The sequence below is a fragment of the Gymnoscopelus braueri genome (assembly GCF_963280865.1).
Source record: "Gymnoscopelus braueri genome assembly, chromosome: 5".
Taxonomy (NCBI): domain Eukaryota; kingdom Metazoa; phylum Chordata; class Actinopteri; order Myctophiformes; family Myctophidae; genus Gymnoscopelus; species Gymnoscopelus braueri.
The window spans coordinates 16,357,673-16,377,504 of NC_137606.1; the positions used below are offsets into that span (position 1 = coordinate 16,357,673).

The 19,832-nt window shown below is 40.3% G+C and overlaps 1 protein-coding gene across 1 annotated transcript in view; it reads left to right on the plus strand.

Moving 5' to 3' along the window:
* The window catches only part of bace2 (beta-secretase 2), a 23,743-nt gene continuing 3,911 nt past the window's right edge, over nucleotides 1-19,832 (plus strand). Inside the window, exons 1-8 of the mRNA XM_080427826.1 lie at nucleotides 1-550; nucleotides 9,536-9,624; nucleotides 10,350-10,566; nucleotides 12,856-12,987; nucleotides 14,636-14,770; nucleotides 15,643-15,744; nucleotides 16,380-16,529; nucleotides 17,221-17,389. Coding sequence (XP_080283952.1) covers nucleotides 254-550; nucleotides 9,536-9,624; nucleotides 10,350-10,566; nucleotides 12,856-12,987; nucleotides 14,636-14,770; nucleotides 15,643-15,744; nucleotides 16,380-16,529; nucleotides 17,221-17,389 — 1,291 coding nt within the window. The 5' untranslated portion in view covers nucleotides 1-253. The remainder of the gene's footprint in view (nucleotides 551-9,535; nucleotides 9,625-10,349; nucleotides 10,567-12,855; nucleotides 12,988-14,635; nucleotides 14,771-15,642; nucleotides 15,745-16,379; nucleotides 16,530-17,220; nucleotides 17,390-19,832) is intronic.

A 19,832-nucleotide genomic window follows, 5' to 3' on the forward strand; every position in this document is an offset into this window, starting at 1 on the left:
TTGTACGCGACTACACGCGAACGATCGTCCTGTTGTGTTTTTACTCTGTAACAATGGCTGCTTGCTGCGTTACTCATCCTTGACAACCGAAGGGCTGCGTGTTCAACTTAACCATGGCGACCGCACTGAAAGAGGAGTTTTTATTATGATGGCTGTGTTGGAAACTAAGAAGGAGCAAACTTGGTGCGAGGAGTTGGAATTTCTATCAGAGGTCTAAAACTCTCCCTGAGGAGTTAATTAAACACGATAAACTATGGCACTCAGCAACCCTGGCCTCCTCAGGGCATTGGTTTTCACTTTCTGCTTTGGGATGTGCAAATGTTACTATTCAATTCCACTTAAGATATACCCGGGGAGGTTCAATTCCTCCTTGGAATTGGACTTGTCGCCTCTCCAAGACACAAAAAGCCCCTCTGGTGGAGATGATGTCCTCTCCTTGGCCTCTGATCCAGCTGGTCTAGTGAACTTTTTGGACTTGGTCAACAACCTGCAAGGTGACTCTGGACGGGGCTACTACATAGAGATGTCACTTGGTACTCCTGGCCAAAAGGTATTGTATTAATTGTTTGTTTGTTTGTTGTTTTCGAGGAACATTTCAAGAGAGTCAAGAATTGCCTGACATAATTATTAGACTAGACCAAAATGTGTAAAAAGTTTGGAAGACACAGGAAACTGATTTTTGAAGACCACCAGTTCTCACACCTGTGGGTCGGGACCCCCAGGGCGGGGTGCCCACATGATTTTTTTGGGGGGTCCCCAGATGACTAAAGTGACAAATTGAAGACCTTTTTAATACCTTTAAAAACTGGTCAAACATTGGCCAAATTGTCAGTTATTGTCAGTTAAGCAAAACGATCTACAAGCTCGCAACGAGGCGTTGTGAGCTTGTAGATCTGCTATTTTCACAATTTATCTGTGGAACAGAGTCAAACTGTAATGCAACTCCTACAGTTCCAAGTGCTTGTCATGGTGGGGGGGTCCCCAGTTCCTATTTGATTATTTCAGGGGGTCACGGCCTGAAAAGGTTGAAAACCAGTGACCTAGCTAGGTCTAGACAACTAGACAAGGTCTAGACAACTCTGAAAATGTCAAATATTGAACTTCTTAACCAAAGAAGTCCCTCCCTGTCTCTTCTGTCTGAAGAAGGGAATTTCTTCAGCATGTGATCCAGAGGAGGTGGGGGGGGTTGTGTTTACCTCCAGGACATGAACTAATGAGCCAGTCCAAATTGGTTAGATTATGACCCTAATAGAGATAACACCACTTTATGATAAATACAGTAGAACTCATCACCACATTGATTGTTATTGTTTTGCTGCGTTTTAACTTCTTTCTGTTACAGTCAGTGCAGGATGCAGCAAGGAAGCTACTATATAGGACTTTGGTTGCAAAGCCATGGGATGTGTAGGCAGAATAAGCCCACACTCACATGAACTCACATGATGCAGGCAGCCTGTGAGAACCAGTGTTGCTTGCTTCAATGGCTATAGGCAGCTGACTGGGATTATGAGGCGCCAAAGCGAGAGAGTAGTTATTTCCAAGTTCAGAAAATAATATAAAAAAGAAAAAAAATTACTACATCAAAATTAATCAACAAACTATACTATAAAAATTGGTCAAACATAGGCAAAATTGTTGGAACTACACCCACTTAACCGGAAAGAAATGAGTGAAATGGCTATGGGAAACATTCCTCCCTAAAACTTACGATATAATGGGGGCTAAATTATTTTCAGTTTTTGTAAAAGTGATCTAAAAAAGTAATAATCTCAGTAGAGGACGGCTAGGCCGTACCGGTTTAATGTGGGTAGTAATACACAAAAGACATTGCCTAATAAGTTAAATCCTCTCAGTTCCACTGCTCTGCAGACTGTTGGATTGCACAGATTAGAACTTCTAGCCTAATGTGATCCCTGGCTCTTTCTGCCATGTCACTGCTACTTGCCCTGCCTCAGGGGAGAAGAATGTGCAACAAACTTGTGTACTGTAAATCCTGAGTGTTAATGAACTCTAAATGGACATGTGTCTAGTAACACTCAAGTTCTGCTGTGTAGCTACCTGCCAAGATGACGCAAAATGTAAATTTAGATTAAAATTATTTCAAAGGATTCTGTGAAACAGATGGAACATGAACTGTATACCTTTTCGTTTATTGTGAATTTTGACATTTCTAAACTGAAAATTGGATTTGTATGTAGTCTAATATCCTACTCTCCCTCTCTCTATATATAGAGTGAGTAGGATATTGGAAAGGTTTAAATACATTTTAGATTTTTGAGGAAGATGATATAATACTTATTTATAGAACATTAATCAAAACAAAGTTCCAAAGTGCTTTACATAAAAATTTATTTTTTGAATCAAAGAACAGGACAGTGTGTGCAAAAATGCAGTGTGAAATAAAAACATGAAAAGAATCAATATAAACATTTCAAGAGTGTCTAGAATTGCCTGACATAATTATTAGACTAGACCAAATGTGTAATTTTTTTTTGTGAATTTTGACATTTCTAAACTGAAAATTGGATTTGCATGTAGTCTAATATCCTACTCTCCCTCTCTCTATATATAGAGCGAGTAGGATATTGGAAAAGTTTAAATACATTTTAGATTTTTGAGGAAGATTATTTATAGAACATTAATCAAAACAAAGTTCCAAAGTGCTTTACATAAAAATGTAATTTTTGAATCAAAGAACAGGACAGTGTGTGCAAAAATGCAGTGTGAAATAAAAACATGAAAAGAATCAATATAAAAAACTGCAGTGTGAAATGAAAAGATTAAGCAAAACATTAAGTGTTTTATTGTGCCATTTTCATTTCTGACTAATGGAGTATTCTACTAAATCAAAAAACATAAATAAATGCCAAAATCTCAACCGTATTGTCAGTGCGTTCCCATTGGCAGGCACACCTAAATCTTACACACCCTTTCAATGTACTGTATTAGATGCAGCTGCTTTGCTATGCTTATCTCACAGTAAGTGTAGTGCACTATAAGGTTAGCCTGCCGTGTTTCTACACTTCTGTAGTTTTCTGGTGTGTCGTTTGTTTGACTTTTGTTGGAGTGGTTGGCTGAGAGAAAAAATGAAATGGCTGCCAAGTGGGGTCAAGCGTGGCGCTTAGTTCTTTCCTATTTGATACTGCCCCGTCAAAGGTCACCAATGTTGAACTCCAAGCTTCGTACGAGTTGGACTTGACACGCTTCAATGCTGTCAATTTGCCGCAACGGGCAGCTCCACTCCACCGTCCACCCCTTTTCTCCCATAGAATACAAGTGCATGTGTGAGCGTGCCGTGCCCCGAGTGCTGGTCGTTCCACAGTTGAGGAGCCCTGATAGCAAAGGCACGGTCACCCTTTGTCTATACTATAGCCTTGACTCGGGTACAACCAGCCGGTTCCTTCCTGAGGACCCCAGGCTGTGCACAGACTCATAAGGGGCAGGCTAACAACTCTTAATGAATGATGTCAAGATCCATTTGTTACTTATCACAGCTTTGGCTGCATGTGCAGCATCAAACATCCCCTTTTATATAAAACAATCATGACATGGCTACTATAATAAAAGAGAATACAGGGCCAATAAAGTCAAGCAGTAGAAGAGATACATCACACTTCATAAATTTGCATGTCAGTACTCATTGATAAATCCCATTTGTACAGATGAAATGGCCACACTAACGGCCGTGCTGTTCATAAATGACTAAATGAGTGGTTTTCACTTTCCACAGCAAATGTGCAAAAACAGCGTAAACCGAGCCAGTAGCCTGCATCACGGTTTTGGTGGCGTGAAAATGCCCCAGAACTCTAATGTCGGCAGTGATGTGATTACGGAGCTTTGGTGTTAAATGAGGCGCTATTCAAATGAGCCACTAATTGTCACATCTGTTAGCTAGGCCGAGGTGTCGGCTGGAACGTCTCACATCTGCTAATTGGTACAAACAGGTACCAGATGCACGCTGCTGCCGCTGATCCGCTGCCAGTTATACAGGGAAAGCTCAGCCAAGTGGTGTGTGATGTTCACACAAACAGTTTATTCAAAATAATTATTCATTTAGGTGAATCTAATTAACTAGATTACTTTCAGGAAAAAAAAATAAGATCAGTTCATATCCTTTTCTCAGTCAAGTTGAGCTCTTGATAGGTTGCAAAATTTTGATTGGCGAAAGAGCTCCTTGAGGAGTGTTGTCTCTGTTGTTCTCGGATGTACTCCGAGAACAACAAGATGTACTGACTGACTTTGTGTATCGCTGCGACACTAAATGACTTGAGTCAGTGAACGAGAACGACTAATCATCTCGTTCACTGAACTTAGGAGGCAGGCTCTCTCCCTCAATGACTGCGTATCCAGTGAATGACCTTTCTTTGTTTACTAGTTGAATGAGTTGCACTATACGTTCAGCTGTGTTTCAGCTCAGTGAGTGGGAACTACGCAGGCGGAGCTGTGGTCAAGCAATGAATCATGTGTTGAACAAATGTTTTTGATGATTTTAATGATTTTTGGTATAATGAAAAGAACAAATCCTTCCATCACTACAACCAACGCAACTGTGTGTGTTGGCTCAATGAAGGGGTGGGGGGTTGGGGGAGAGGTTTGCCCGAGGCACAGTAGCCAACGGAAGAACTGTAAAAATCCTGAGTGTAACAGCCTTTCTCTTCCTGGAAAGTTAGCACACTGAAATAGAAGCCATTGTTCTTGCATCAATAAAAAGGTGGAAAAAAGAAAAGAAGGCATGTTTCTGAACTGTCCACAGACAGCCCCCCCCCCCTCTGAGACACAGACAGAGTGAGTAGACAGACATTATCTTAACCCATTCAATCCGGGAACGCATACTGTGTCATTTTAGATTTCTTTGGCTATTAAAAAAGAGCAGATCTACTAAGCTCATAGCGTGGCACCGTGTCATGCTATGAGCTTGTAGATTTGCTATTTTTGAGGAAAAAATCTTTTGGTTTGAGAACCACTGATATATATATAGTATTTTTTTCTTTTTACTGTTTGTAGACATTTGTAGAATCCCCAGAAGCAAAGATTTGAGTTAAACATGTCAAATATTTGCCCACGATTTTTCAAAAACAATAGCCAAAAGTATAAAATAATGGTTAAAGTGTGTTCCCGGTTTGAATGGGTTAAAATGAGCATTAGTGTGGACATATTATATGAAGATAGGTTGAAAATGGGTGAAATGGTCCTTGAACCTATGATGTGAATGCAGTACATAGTGGTATGTCATTGTATATCTAAACTTAGTCCAGAGTCCATTAGCCTAACTGCTTTCCTTTTCCATAGATAAACTACTTTCAACTTGGCATTCCTATTTTGGGCATGACATTATAGGCAAATGTTTTTTTTAACCTTTCAAAAACACAGAAAAGCAGATCTACAAGCTCACAATGCATCACATCATGATTCATGGCGAGTTATGAGCACTTCCCCCCCCCCCCCCCCACTGTTCATTGTATGACAAAGTATATAGAGCGTACGTGGTTAATAAAAAAAACTGATATGAGGTTCACACACTGGAATAAGACCATTGTAATGTAAACTCAAATATTAATGGAAATGTCCCCAGTTTTCCTCCAGCAATAGGCTCAAATGTCAAACCTTGCAGGTTTAGTTTGGCTGGTTCTTTTCCTTGTGTGGGTGGAGTGATGCCATCTGCGGTGGTGGTGGGTCTTTTTGATGGCACAGCCAACAGGATGGTGCCAGGGCCAGCCCAATGAGGAGGAACTGATAAGCCTTAATCCCAGGGAAGAGCCAACTGGGGCTTCCCATGGCCAGTTAGAAAGGTCTGAAACACTATCAGGTGATAATGGGACAAAACCATTATGTTTGTGTAAATAGAAACCAGTGTTGATTTTGACAGCACATTTTTATTTAGTTTTAGTCAGTCTTTTGAATAAAATGTCATTTAGTTTCAGTTTAGTCACCTGAAATGTTTTACTGCTAGTCTAGTTTTAGTTGACTAAACATCGTGAGATTATAGTCGACTAAATCTACCGTTGATTTAGTCGACTAAAATGTATTTTGGTCGGTGCCTTGATGGCGTCGTAATGCCTGACTTTAAACCTGTTTGCATGTTGAAAATAGCCGACCTTGTGAGCTTGTAGATCTGCTATTTTCAGAGCGCAACACCCGAGTGCAACCAAACATAAAATGACTTGTCTTAGTTCTACTGGATCTCTTCTCCACTAGTACCTCCATAACATTTTAGTCTAGTTTTTATTTGTTGACAAAATTGTCAATATATTTTGTCACTATAACGTTTTTATTTAGTTTTTATTTAGTTTTTATTTAGTTTTCGTCAGTGAAAAAAGGTAGTCAACGAACATTTTTCGTCATAGTTTTAGTCGACGAAATCAACACTGAAATGAAACCATTTGAAAGCATAATAGTAATGACGAGTAACTCCTCATTGCTTCTTCTAAAGCATGGGTTTTCAACTGGTGGTCCGTGGACCACTGGTGGTCCGTGAAGGTATTGCATGTGGTCCCTGACCATGCATTTAGTAATGTAGGAAAGTGAAGATTTGTATTATATTTTATTTTATCGACCACTAGTTGAGAAACAGTATGATGTATGATGACGCATCAATGTTGTCAGTTACTTGGAAGTCGGATGTCAAGAACTTCCACAGAAATGGGAGTTAGAACTTCAAGGGAAACTGCACCGGTTTACCTGGTTGACTCATCATTAGCAGGAAATGTGCCCATATCAATCGCAAGTGCTTGCTCATACATATGTTGCAATGAATCAGTTAACATGAGTTTAATATGGAAGGTTAAGAGAACAGAATAAGGGCAACCATGGGAAAGGAATGGATCAGTGGTTCTCAATCTTTTCTGAGCTCTGGACCACTAGCATATCTCAGTTAAATAATGACTGTTAAGGGCTTGATTTAATTCACCTCGAATTAACAAATTAAATTAAGGCCTTAACAGTCATTATTTAATTTCAAGCTTTTTCCCCCACACCACACCCATATCCCCCCCTCCCAACACAACAGTGGTCCCCAGGTTGATTCTCAGTCAGGGTGGTGGTCCCTGGTTCATAATCAGTTGAAAACCCATGTTCTAAACTAAAGCATTAAGGAATGAAAATATTTTTCTTGTTATGACTGTGTCATGACATGGCTACCATGATTTGTATTCCAGTTAATGTGCGTAGTCTGCTTACATATATCAATCCTTCCTGCTCATCCGGTCTTTCTAAAGGGGAACTTTAACACAAGAATGAGGAAAGAGGGATTGCATCTTCAACTGTTGGCACTAGGCATGGCTTAGCTAGTGTATTGAATCATGGCTTATCCACAGGGAATTAATTCAGTTTGGTGACTTGGTTCATGACTAAGGTCTCCTAAGGTCGCTTACTGTAGGTCTCCATAGCTACTGTAATTATTTGGATGTCAGCCATGTCTAATGATGCCTTTCTGTCAAATTGAAACAAATATGCAGATTTTTATTTTTATTCCATCACAGAATCATGGCTAATACAATTTAAAGCTTTGCTGATAAATAAACTTCTTCTGTTTTGAGTTAGCAAAACTCTGTGGAGCTAGGGCTGTCACGATTACAAATTTAAGTTGACGATTAATTATCACTCAAATAATTGCGATAAACGATTTAATTGTGTTTCTGTCGTTGAAAATGAATGTGACATTATGAATAAAAATTACATATCTGTTTGGCTTTTAGCTTTCGTAAACAAAAGTTGCACAGGGCAGTGACAAATAACACGTTTAATTACTTTATACTTAAAAATAAACATTAATAGTGGAAATAGCCGATCTATAAGCTCAAAACGCGTCACATCGCGACGCGCTTTGAGCTTCTAGATCTGCTATTTACACTATTTTTGACATTTTTTGAAAATATAAGATTTTTTTTAACATGCTTTATGACGATTATGCAAAAATAATTGCGTTTATATAAAATAATTGCGATTAGACGATTATGTAATAATTGTGACAGGCCTATGTGGAGCATTAGTAGATTTGACCCTACCCCACCTTAATGGTGAGGAATGTCTAGTAATGACCTTCATGCAGCCAGTGGTTGTAACAGAGGTGACAGAAGTCTGTCGTTCTTATTAGTTCACACCCTCCTCATTGACATGATGCCTTCAAGATATCATCTCAACTGCTTAGGCTTAACCTGCTTAGTCCCCTAACATACACGTGACACATTCCGGGACAGGACATACATACATTCTTCTTGGAACATGTGTAGAGGTTGTCACATACAGAGTAGCTTACTCAATTCAAGCACCCCTTTTAATCAGTTTACAATTTAGGCATTTAGCAGACGCTCTTCTCCAGAGCAACATGCCAAATGTAAGAAGAGTACGCATGAACCCTAGTCAACAAATGGGCAAATAGTCACACAAGTAGCATGCAAACTTATAAAGAGAAAAATGTTGTGCCTCAAAGAAACTAGATTACCAGGTAATCATCAAACCTAGCATTTGTCTAAATTATATCTAAATAACATTCTTAAAGGACTGCTTTGCCCATTTTTAACCTATCTCCATATAATTGGTTTACTAATGCTCATAACATTAACATTATAGCTTTTCTGTCTATTCAGTCTGTGTCTCAGAGGAGGGCTGTGGACAGTTCAGAAACCTGCCCTCCAGTCAGGGACATCATCAGTAGGCAGATTTGGACATTTCAAATAATAATAATAATAATTATAATTTCTATATTATTATTATTATTTTTAACTTAATGCAACAACAATTGCTTTTATTTCAGCATGCAAACTAGATTTCTGTGTAGTTTCTATTAGGCTGGAATCCCCATCGATGATGTAATTGGTAGGCAGGTCTCTGAACTGTCCATAAACCACCTACTGTATAAGACGCAGAGTGTACAGTATGTCGAGCATTAGTGAGGACCAGTTATATGAAGATGAGGATGACAATGGTTGAAGTGCTCCTTTAACATTTGTAGTAAAAGAAAAAAAAGAATCTAATCTAAATAACAAACGGTTATAATATCAATGATCAATGATAGGATAACCACAGTAGTAGGAAAACAGTATCTACATTGTATTACATACATAGAATTTGCATTTGAAAGTTCAAGGTCAACGCCTGAACCACTTAAGCCCTATCTACTTCATTGTACAATGAATTGTGAAATTAGCCCAGCTACAAGCTCGCAACATGTCGCAGTTGTGAGCTTGTAACTAACTTGTAACTAATACATATCACATTTGACAGTGAGTCTTTTAACATCTTACTCTTGAGACTGTAGCTGTGTGTTGTTTTTTTAGCTTACAATGAATTTCACGTGCCTTTTACTTGTAATTAGTATTGTTGACAATAAAGTTGAACCTTGAACCTTGTAGATTTGCTAGTTTTGAACATCTTTGAAAATTTGCCCAGAATAATGACGCCAGTGGTTTATGGATTATGTGTGTCATTATTTGCCATGTGAGCTGTCAGAGTTCCCCAGGTTTGGGTGTGGACAGTTCTAGCTTCTATCATGTAACCTGAATGACTGATAAAGCAAACTTTGCCGTGTGTGTTTCAGCTCAACATCCTGGTGGATACAGGCAGCAGCAACTTTGCTGTGGCTGCAGCTCCACACCCCTTCATTACACATTACTTCGACACTGCACTGTGAGTGGCTTGTATAATGCTCCAATGCTGCAAACACCTAGTTAGACAAATATGTTGGGTTTGTCTGTGTTTGTCCTCATAGCATCCCTTTGTTGTCTTGAAGGTGGTGTGATATGTTTTTGTAAAATAATAATAATGCATAAATAAAATAAATAAATAATACAAACTTGTTTGTTAAAAAGTTAAAGCTATATATTCCAATATAGTAATCATTGCTGTAGAGCGGTTTACAGTAACAGGGGTAAATGGGGTAAATCTTACCCCATTTGTCCATCGCTTTATTAAACAGAAAATACATTCTCCGGTCGGCATACCAATTCTATCCAATCAGGAGAGAGAACCCCAAAGGATCATTTATCAGCTTACATTTCATAGTGTTCCAGTTACAATTGTGTGTGCTCGTTTATTTGTTTCATCACTTCCAATTCCACTCGTTTATCCTCTATCCTGTATGAGTTCTCTCTCCTGATTGGATAGAATTGGTGTCGTGACCTGAGAATGTATTTTCAATTTTCAATAAAGAGCTGGGGAGAGACCCCTGTTACTGAACAAACACTGACTATAGCAATGATTGCTATCGGAATATAGCTATTTAACACCAACTGAAAAAGTAAAAATAAATAATAATACAATATTTACACAGAAATCCTATTTTAACCGCTTAGTGTAAATCTCTCTTCATGAGTAGAATGAATAAAATGTTCCTCTGCACCCTGTCTGTGTAGCTCTACCACCTACCAGTCTACTAGGCGGGCAGTGGCTGTCAAGTACACCCAGGGCAACTGGGAGGGCGAGCTGGGCACAGACCGTGTCACAATGCCCAAAGGCCCAAATGGGACCTTCACCATCAACATAGCTGCCATCCTGTCCTCTGATGGCTTCTTCCTGCCTGGAGTCAACTGGCAAGGCATCCTGGGTCTGGCTTATCCCCTGCTGGCACGGGTAAGAGAAAGTGTGCTTTGATTGGGCTATATGTTTGCTTATTCAAGTGAAATCAAGTTGTTCCCTGTTTAAATAAAAGCTTACTCAAACAAAGCTTGTCAAGGAGCTGCTGAAAATGGGATTGAATAAAATGCTCCACGATCGTTAATCAAAACTCGTTAACAGATAGTTAATCATTAACCGATAAGAAAATGCACTTATTACAGTGGACAAAATGTCTTCTGTGACTCATCAAAAAAATTCCAATACAACACATTTTGCTTTTGGGAACTATACATGTACTGTAGGCACGGGCATAAAATGGCATAAACAGATTGTTTGCATGGTATTGGTCTGATATCCTACACCCATATTTATATTTTAGTCCATTAGAAAGATCTAAGACAAAATTAGGGTATACTAATATCTCTTAAGCTGGTCTCACACTACAGGGTAATGGGATCATCTGCCCAGTCCACAGATCCAACCTTTAACCTCCCGATCTGCTCACAGACGCATTAGGGCCACTAGGATAATGATCAAACATGTTTGATTACGTATCTGGGACGGTCACCCGTGCCCTCAATAGCAGAGAGAGACAAGTATACAAGTGCGGAGTGGAGAGAGCCGCTACTGGGTCGCATAAAATGCGCTTTGTCTAGGGCAGTGGTTCCCAAACTGTTTTGGGGGGTCCCCAGATGATTAGCTTAATGTGGAACATTGTTTTCTCACTCAACAGTAAACAAACCAACATACAGTAAAAGTGTATACTGGCCTGGGTATCTGCTTAAGACCTTTTTCATTCCAAGTTGGACAAATTGTCAAATATTACGAAAGAAAGAGGCAAACATTGTGAAAATAGCCGATCTACAAGCTTGTGAGCTTGTAGTTCGGCTATTTTCACAATAAATGTAATGCCTACAATTCCAAGCGCTTGTCAGGGTGGGGGGTCCCCAGTTCAAAGATAATTATTTTGGGGGGTCGCAGCTTGAAAAGTTTGGCATCCCTTGGTCTTGGGTGGCTTTGCAGCAGGAACGCGGCACTACCACTCTCATATCCGGGTGTGACAGACTTTTGATACGGGTCAGCAACCACGAAGATTACAACCTGTTGAACGGGTGCGTTGGACAGCTGAGATGGAGGAAATGCATGGTGGTTCATTGTTCATTGTTAGGATTTTTTTAACTCCTGTAATGTGAGACCAGCTTAACAATGCCTGCATGAATGAGGAAGAATGAACTCAACTGAGACACAAATATGTTCATACCTCCATGCGCTGATTCTAACAATCTGTGCGATCAAATGTAAATGATTGAAGGGCAGATATGCTTGCACTACCAACTTTGTACTGCTGAGGTCTCACTTGGTGTTTTAAGTTTGGCTTGCCTAAGGGCAGTTAGTCATGCATCACATGCATAACCCTGGCCCTTGACATAAAAAGCAGTTTGAGGTCAAGAAGATAGTAGAGAACATCCTTTCGTCAAGGAGAACACTGTCTCTATTACCTTCTCCCACTTTATCTTTATTTTTTTGCACACACATGTATACAGTATACAGACATAGTAAGTGTCAGGTTTTAGGACTCAGGAGTGTGTGATCTCTCTATTTACTTATCCCCCTGTGTCAATATATTAAAATAACAGCCGTAAACATTAACCTCTGTATGCAACGTGTGAGAGGATCTGCAAGCGAGTTTGCGAAAGCCGCCCTGAAAACAGGCAGATACGAGTAATATTTCCAATAGATACTGTGATCATAATGATGCCAATCTCTCGTCTACAGATAGAATTACATGAATTACACTGACGGTCAATTAGGGGTGCAACAGTTACTTCAAATAATCGATTTAGAAAACATTTAGAATTTTAAATGCAGATACAAGCTCACAACGTTTCGCATCGCAATGTGTTGCTATCTTTGCATGACACTGCCATACGACGGAGTATAAACTACTACAGAGTACAGAGTACAGACTAATCAATCAAGTATTGCCTAGTTTTTTTGTGTAGTCGATATATAAAACAATTACAAAATATACATTTAAAAATATGCTTGTCGGCTACTCAACTAATAAAAAAGTAATTGATCTAATAATTGTTTAGAAAATAATCAATAGTTGCAGCCCTACAGTCATTCCAGGTACACAGGGGGGAAATAAATGTGTTATGATGAAGTGAATTTAGTTTGGGGCATTATGACTTGACCCAGCTCACACTCACTCGACTAAAAGGCAATCCTTTGGGGAAACAAATCCCTAACCACTGATAAATAATGGCAGTATTGTGTGCATGTTTGTCTCTCCCTCGGCAGCCTGACTCTTCAGTGGAGCCTTTCTTCAACTCCATGGTGCGACAGATAGGGATTCCTGACATCTTCTCCCTCCAGATGTGTGGCGCTGGGCTCTCAGCGAGCAACACGGCCGACCCCGCGGGGGGCAGTCTTGTGAGTAGTCAGCAGGCGGCCGCCTGAGGGGGAGGGGGGGGGGGGTTGTCTACGGAAAGGAATGAATGAATGAGGTTTTGAGGTTTTCCGTTTCAACAAAGACAGATAAGTTTTTGTTCCTCTGAATATTCAGGTCACCATGTACAGATTCTATACAGAATACATTCTGTATGGATAGTCTTTTTTACCTTTATTTACGCAGGGGAGGTTGGCTGAGCACGAGTGCTCTTTTTCAGCCACGCTGTACAACCACAGTCTTATACCGTTGCCCACTGAGCAGTTTGGGGTTCAGTGCCTTCAGCGGTGTTGGGGAGGAGTAAGTGGTGGCCATTCACATGATTTGTGATGTGTGTGCGAAACTCCTTCCGCTTTCTTCCCGGACGGAATTTGCCCCGAGTACATAACAATTATTTTTCTTTTTTACGGATTTCGGAGAGACTATAATGCATTGTGTACCGTAGAAAGTAGAAGATGCTATTTCATTCAATTCAGTTGCGTGACTGTGTTAATAATACCATTTTAGTTATAGAGCACTTTTCAGGGTACTCAATTGCACTTTACATTAATTAAAAATGATTATATATGAATTTGTCCATAAAATTAATGCATTTCCTAGCGTTTAACAGTAGAGCGAATATTGCATATCAATACACTGTTCAGTGGAAATGAGGCATAAAAAACAGGTGTTGTGCCCGCGGTCTTCCCATTATGTCCTGCATCATACAGTGTTATGTCTAAACATAACATGTTATGGTTTACTGTATATCATTTTCTAAAGTGTTTAACAAACCACAGTGCATATGTAAAGTATGTAAAGTGCATACAATATACATACATGTACAGCATGCTCTATATTCTTGTCTGACTTGGGCTATTACATGGAACGTACATGGACTATAATGTAATGATGCCTTAAATGCACTCAAAGTTAAAGTGTCACCACAATGTCATACACTGTAATGAAGACATTTTGTAGAATTCACTTTTATGGTGTTAATTCTACTACGTTCAAGTAAACTGGGTCTTGACAGTCCAAACCCTTCCAGGGTGGATGAGCCATAGCAGCGTGATGCATTTTGGAAACATGATCGCAAGCAGCTTCCTCACCTAATGTGTTTCCCCATTGGAGGCCCACTCTAGTTAGCGTGGGGCTAATTAAGCTAAGATAGCCCCCTGTCGAGTACAGGTCTGTCACTGTTACATGAATGGCCAACGCTCGCTAAACCTGAGCTATGTTACTCATCCAAAGGCAGATGGGCTGGACAGTGGGGGGCTCCGTGGGTAGGTGTTGGTGTTAGTGTGTGTGTGTGTGTGTGTGTGTGTGCTTGCGTGCACGTACAGTATGCTATGCCTCGGCTGTGCGACAGGGAGAAACCTCTGCCAAAAGTATACCCTTGTTGGTTTTCACACTGTTGTTTTCACAGCACAACTATGGCTAAAATGATCGTGCAGAATTACATATGTTTTGGCTGCATGTGTAACACCGACAGTGTACAGCTCTCAGAGTTAAAGTAACACTGAGGACCTTTACTGTGTGTTTGCCATGATTTGGGGGAAATAATGTGGACCTGCTCATAGATTAATACATTGCATTAAATTGAGAAAACTCGCAACTCAAAAGTGAATGAATTTTCCTTTCCTTGCTCAGATCATGGGAGGGGTTGAACCAACTCTGTACAGAGGACCGATGTGGTACACCCCCTTAAAGGCGGAGTGGTATTACCAGGTGGAGGTTCTAAAGCTGGAGGTGGGAGACCAGAATCTAAACCTGGACTGCAGAGAGGTAAACTACTTCCCTTCTGTTTGATTGCCTGATCTTTCAAAATGCAAGCATTCACAATTGAACCCCAAAATGGTACTTGAGTTTTGCACGTTTGGATGTCATGGTATTAACCTTTATTTTGTAGCACCTTTCAACTTTCAACAATTTACCAGTAAATTGCCTCAGTCGGGAAAAAAAATACAATAAAACCAGGCAATGTCATGAATAAACTACATATTAGGCAAACATTTAGGCGAAATTCAACAAAAATAGCAGATCTATAAGCTCACAATGCATCACGATGTGAGCTCCTGAGCTTGTAGATTTGATGTTTACAGCGAAGGCGTTTGGTGTAGAGGGAAAAAGGAGGGGGGAAGTACAAACCCCTGGTCAACAAAGTACAATATAAAGGGCTATCTGGATCGTAATATGGTGATATGACATAGCGTCTTTTCCTGGTGTTAAAGGCTACATACAATTTTCTGAACTTACTTGGCTGTTCTAACTGTTCTATTATTTGCCATTACCAACGTAGTTATTATATACAGTAAGAATTACTGACGATTATTTATCAAAAGTCTCATTGTGTACATATTTTGTATGTAGCATCAATAGTCGTCCCCACAATCATGGTCACAATATTGATATCGAGTTGTTATTTTTTGCTAAGCCCTACTTCAGCCAGACAAAGCAAGTGAATAATCTTACTTGAAGAGATAATATCATCAACGTCAGTACAAGGAAATAAAACAGCAACCAGGCTATGCAGCCAAGGAATGTACCAGTCCTGTTTGTGCACATTGGTACTGAAGCAACTTCCTCCTTAACTTTGTTTACTCAAGGTTTCCATAAACCAGATATACATCGCCCTCTCTCTCTCCTGTTTCTTTCAGTATAACATGGATAAAGCCATCGTTGACAGTGGCACGACATTGCTGCGACTTCCTGTCAAAGTCTTCAATGCGGTGGTGGATGCCATCACACGTACCTCTCTGGTACGACAGCTGCTCTCCAACTGACACCGAAGAAAGGCATTATCAGGGCATACACTCTATTCCAAGGACATGACTTCATCAGATATACAGTGTATTATACAGTGCAGTTTATGCATGTCTAATGCACATGCCTTATGCAACTGCCATTTTCCACATTCACCCAATTTATAGTTCACACCAAAAATAGCATCTCCAAGCTCACAACATGTACAGTAGATCTGTTATTTCCAGGGCGCAACAAAGTATTTTAAACAATGATCTCAGTTCTATTTTTTCTTTTCTTCCTGTCACCTCACATAGACAGTGACATTTTAGGTTAATCCCACCTATACCTCCATCAGTAAATGGTAAATAAGTGTTGAGCTGCTACCCCTTTATACGTTCAAATACTTTTTTGTCTGCCTGTCATTCTCTCCATCTTTGAATGCATATGAATGTGTATTGATCATAGTCACATGTGTGAATATGGTCAGTAACTGTGCATAATTATGGTGTGCTGTCTGTTGGGATGGCGGAGAACTCGTACTAGCATGGGATGGAAGAGACATTTCTACGTGAACGGAAACGGTATTACCATTTTATCTTAGTAAGTCTTATCTTGTGATTTTATCTCTTTCCCTTGGCCTCTTACCCAGATCCAGGACTTCTCGTCAGGATTCTGGGCTGGCACTAAGCTGGCATGCTGGGCAAAAGGGGAAACCCCCTGGAGGTTCTTCCCCAAACTTTCCATCTATCTTAGGGCCACAAATACCAGCCAGTCCTTCAGAATCACCATCCAACCCCAGGTACCTGGATACTACATCACATGCACTTCACCAGACTCTCTATCTACACAAGGTCAACGCTAGGCTTATATATGTATTATATAAAAACATTCCCATCATTATTTCCACATCGTTGCTCTTTTAACCACTTTCGACCAGGCTTCACTATTGAAGGCATTTTGGGCAATATGTTTCCGAAATGTTTATAAAGGTAGCCTGCAATCCAGACTGATTGCTACGTTCAGTGTTTTTTTTCTCACTTCGCTTCTCTGTCTGGTAAACTGATTCTGATTGGTCTATACGAACATAGCGAATCACTCTGGATTCCAGTCTATCATAAAGGTTCATTAAGGAAATAAAGGATGCGAACTGTTTTGGCCATATTACATTATTTTGTTTATTGGTACCGGCCTAACACGCAAACAGAAATGTAATTATCATTTCTATGTTCCAATTTTCAATGCAAAAAAATATATAATTAAATCATTAATCACAATTATTTGTATGACAATTAATGTCAATGTCATTAGTGTCATGTAAAATGTCATGATCATGACAGCCCTGAGTCTACCAACACAGTCCCTGAAGACTCTTCCTCTTAGATCTCCACTTATACCACCAGCCTGCTCTAAATCATGCCAGCATGCATGCACATCCTCACATGAAACAATATGTTGTTGACCTACGTGTGTCTGTGTGGACCCTTCCCCAGCTGTACATCCAACCAATCACGGACGTGGATGGCACGATGGACTGTTTCCGCTTCGGCCTATCGTCATCGGCCAACGGCCTGGTGATTGGCGCCACCGTCATGGAGGGCTTTTACGTCGTGTTCGACCGCATCGAGCGGAGGGTGGGCTTCGGCCTCAGCACCTGTGCAGGTGAGCGTTTATATATCCAGGTACTTTGCAAGGCACAGGTAACTCATAGCGATGCCAATCTGTCTTTCTGCCCGCATTACATCCTACTATAAAATGAAGGAGCCTCTGTCTGATCCGCATTTTTCTCCCACAACGGGTTGAGCAGTTGATCTGAACTTGCGCACGGCTATCGATCATTGGCTTATGAATCGAGTGACGAAGCCATTTTTCCACCAGTTTCAGCTGTTCATTAGTGTTTTCTGTGAATGGTCTTTGCAGGCTATGGGATCTGTAGTCATGGATGGATGGACGGTGGGTGGACTAGTGTATTGTGATTAACTTTTCACTGTCTGTCAAGAGCAGGGACAGGCAGATGTGTAAATATACAAACATGACAGTGGCATAATAAACCAATGGGCAAAGATGAAAGACGGAGTGGACCACAATGGAAATGAGCGTCGTCTTTTTGGTGATTTAATCCACTTTGGCGTTTTTATTATTGTTGTATTTTATTGATGCCAATAAAAATGTTCTATTCTACCTACGATCTGTTTGGGAAATGACTTGCAGGACCTGCCCTTTAGATATGTGTTACCTCTGAATCTTTACATCAGCGTGAGAAATTGTTCTGTGCACCGTCTGGCCATGATTGCCTGTCAGGCAAGCAGAACTGTGTCATGTGGTCTGCATTTACCATGCTATGGTCTAATATCTCTCACTCCAATCCTTGTACTGTATTTACATAGTAGAAACTTGTCTTTGGTCTCATTGCACTATATACACACACCATGTGGACATTTCAGAAATTTGAGTGAACACTCAATTATTAACACATTGGGTGCCAGAGGTTTATTAAAATATTATACGTTGAGTGCCTGCATTTCTTCCATCCACTTGCGTTATACGTTTCATGCTGAAGAAGCCCAGACAAGGAAGTGCATGTAAACAAAGCGTGCGTGCGAGACGGCGGAGGGTCCCGACTAACGCCTGGAACAATAATATTTCTAACGCGATCCTCCATTGCAGCGTGATCGCCGATCGAAAACGGCTCGTTTTCACCACATTAAAAAGAAATGGAGATATTAAGCTTTTAGTCAAGGAGATAACATTGAAAACGCCGACCGGAAGGATTTTTGACATGGAGCCACATCCAGCCTCTTCTTCTCAGAAACTCATTGGGTGATGTCAAAGTTTCGTTTTAGCGCCCCACGTGGCCCACATGTATAAAAATAGAATTGGGTCAAAAACGGTCCGGACCGTTTTCGGCACTTCTCGTTTGGACCCTCAAAAACGGTCCGGACCGTTTTTGGCATTCAATGTGTTAAGACTCAGAATCAGTGCACATTTCTAAATGTACCATAATAGATATAACATATATATATAGTTCTCGTTTGAATATTTGCTACTACCACCAAGATCTGCACAGATCTATAGGTTATATATATATATATTATAACTGTGCTGCTAGATGAGTACACAGCCACATAAGAAAATACCCCATGACATCTGGATAGGATAAATACAGGTACAACTATTTTTTTTTGGCCAAGGTATTTTTCCTTTTCTTTTTACCTTCCGCCAAGGAAGGAGGACAACCCCGTCATTATGCTGTCCGTCTGTTAGCATGGTAACCTGAGCAGTTAATGGATTTTCTCTCAACTTGGTGGAAAGGTTAGTTATGGGCCAAGGAAGAACCGATTATCTTTTTACAACGATTGGCCCACAGGGGGCGTGGCCTGAAACAACAAGGCACATAACAGATGAACATAACGCCACAGTATTTTGAAGGGAAAAATGTTAATCATGGGCCCAGGGAGAACTGATTAACTGGTTACATCATCAAGTTACAGTATGTTGGTCAAAAGGGGACATGGTCGTGGAGTTCTGGAGCAATCAGTAATTAATGAGGCAATAGGAGTCGAGACAATATTCTAGGTGGTGGTGGTTATGCTTTAATGTTCATATCATGGGGAGAAATACAACAACACTCGGGTCGGTGGTACGGTAGTTCTGCCAAGGAGCCCAGGGATCAGACCATAGTTATACTAGCTGCTTCAAGGACAAGCTGAACCACAAGCTAGGCTGTACCAAAACAATAGCTACAGTATCAGGCCTAGTGGAGACATCTAGGCTCTTACAAGCTACCAAATATCATGTATATTATATTGGTACAATAAGTGATGGTAAAATATAAAGGTTAGATATAAGCAACCATAATAACACTATAGTATAATGAATCATTCTTCTGCACACCAGAAGCACTTAGTAAAACTGTACTGCAACTGTACTTTTTTTCTGTCAATGCCAAATCTCTTCACCAAAAATTGCAGATCTGCATGTTGTGAGCTTGTAAATCTGCTATTTTTGACTAACATTACCCTGAGAATATGGATGCTGGGGTGGCTAATAGACAAACTTCCCCCATCAACAGCAGCCCCTTCAACCCCACTGCACCTTGATTACA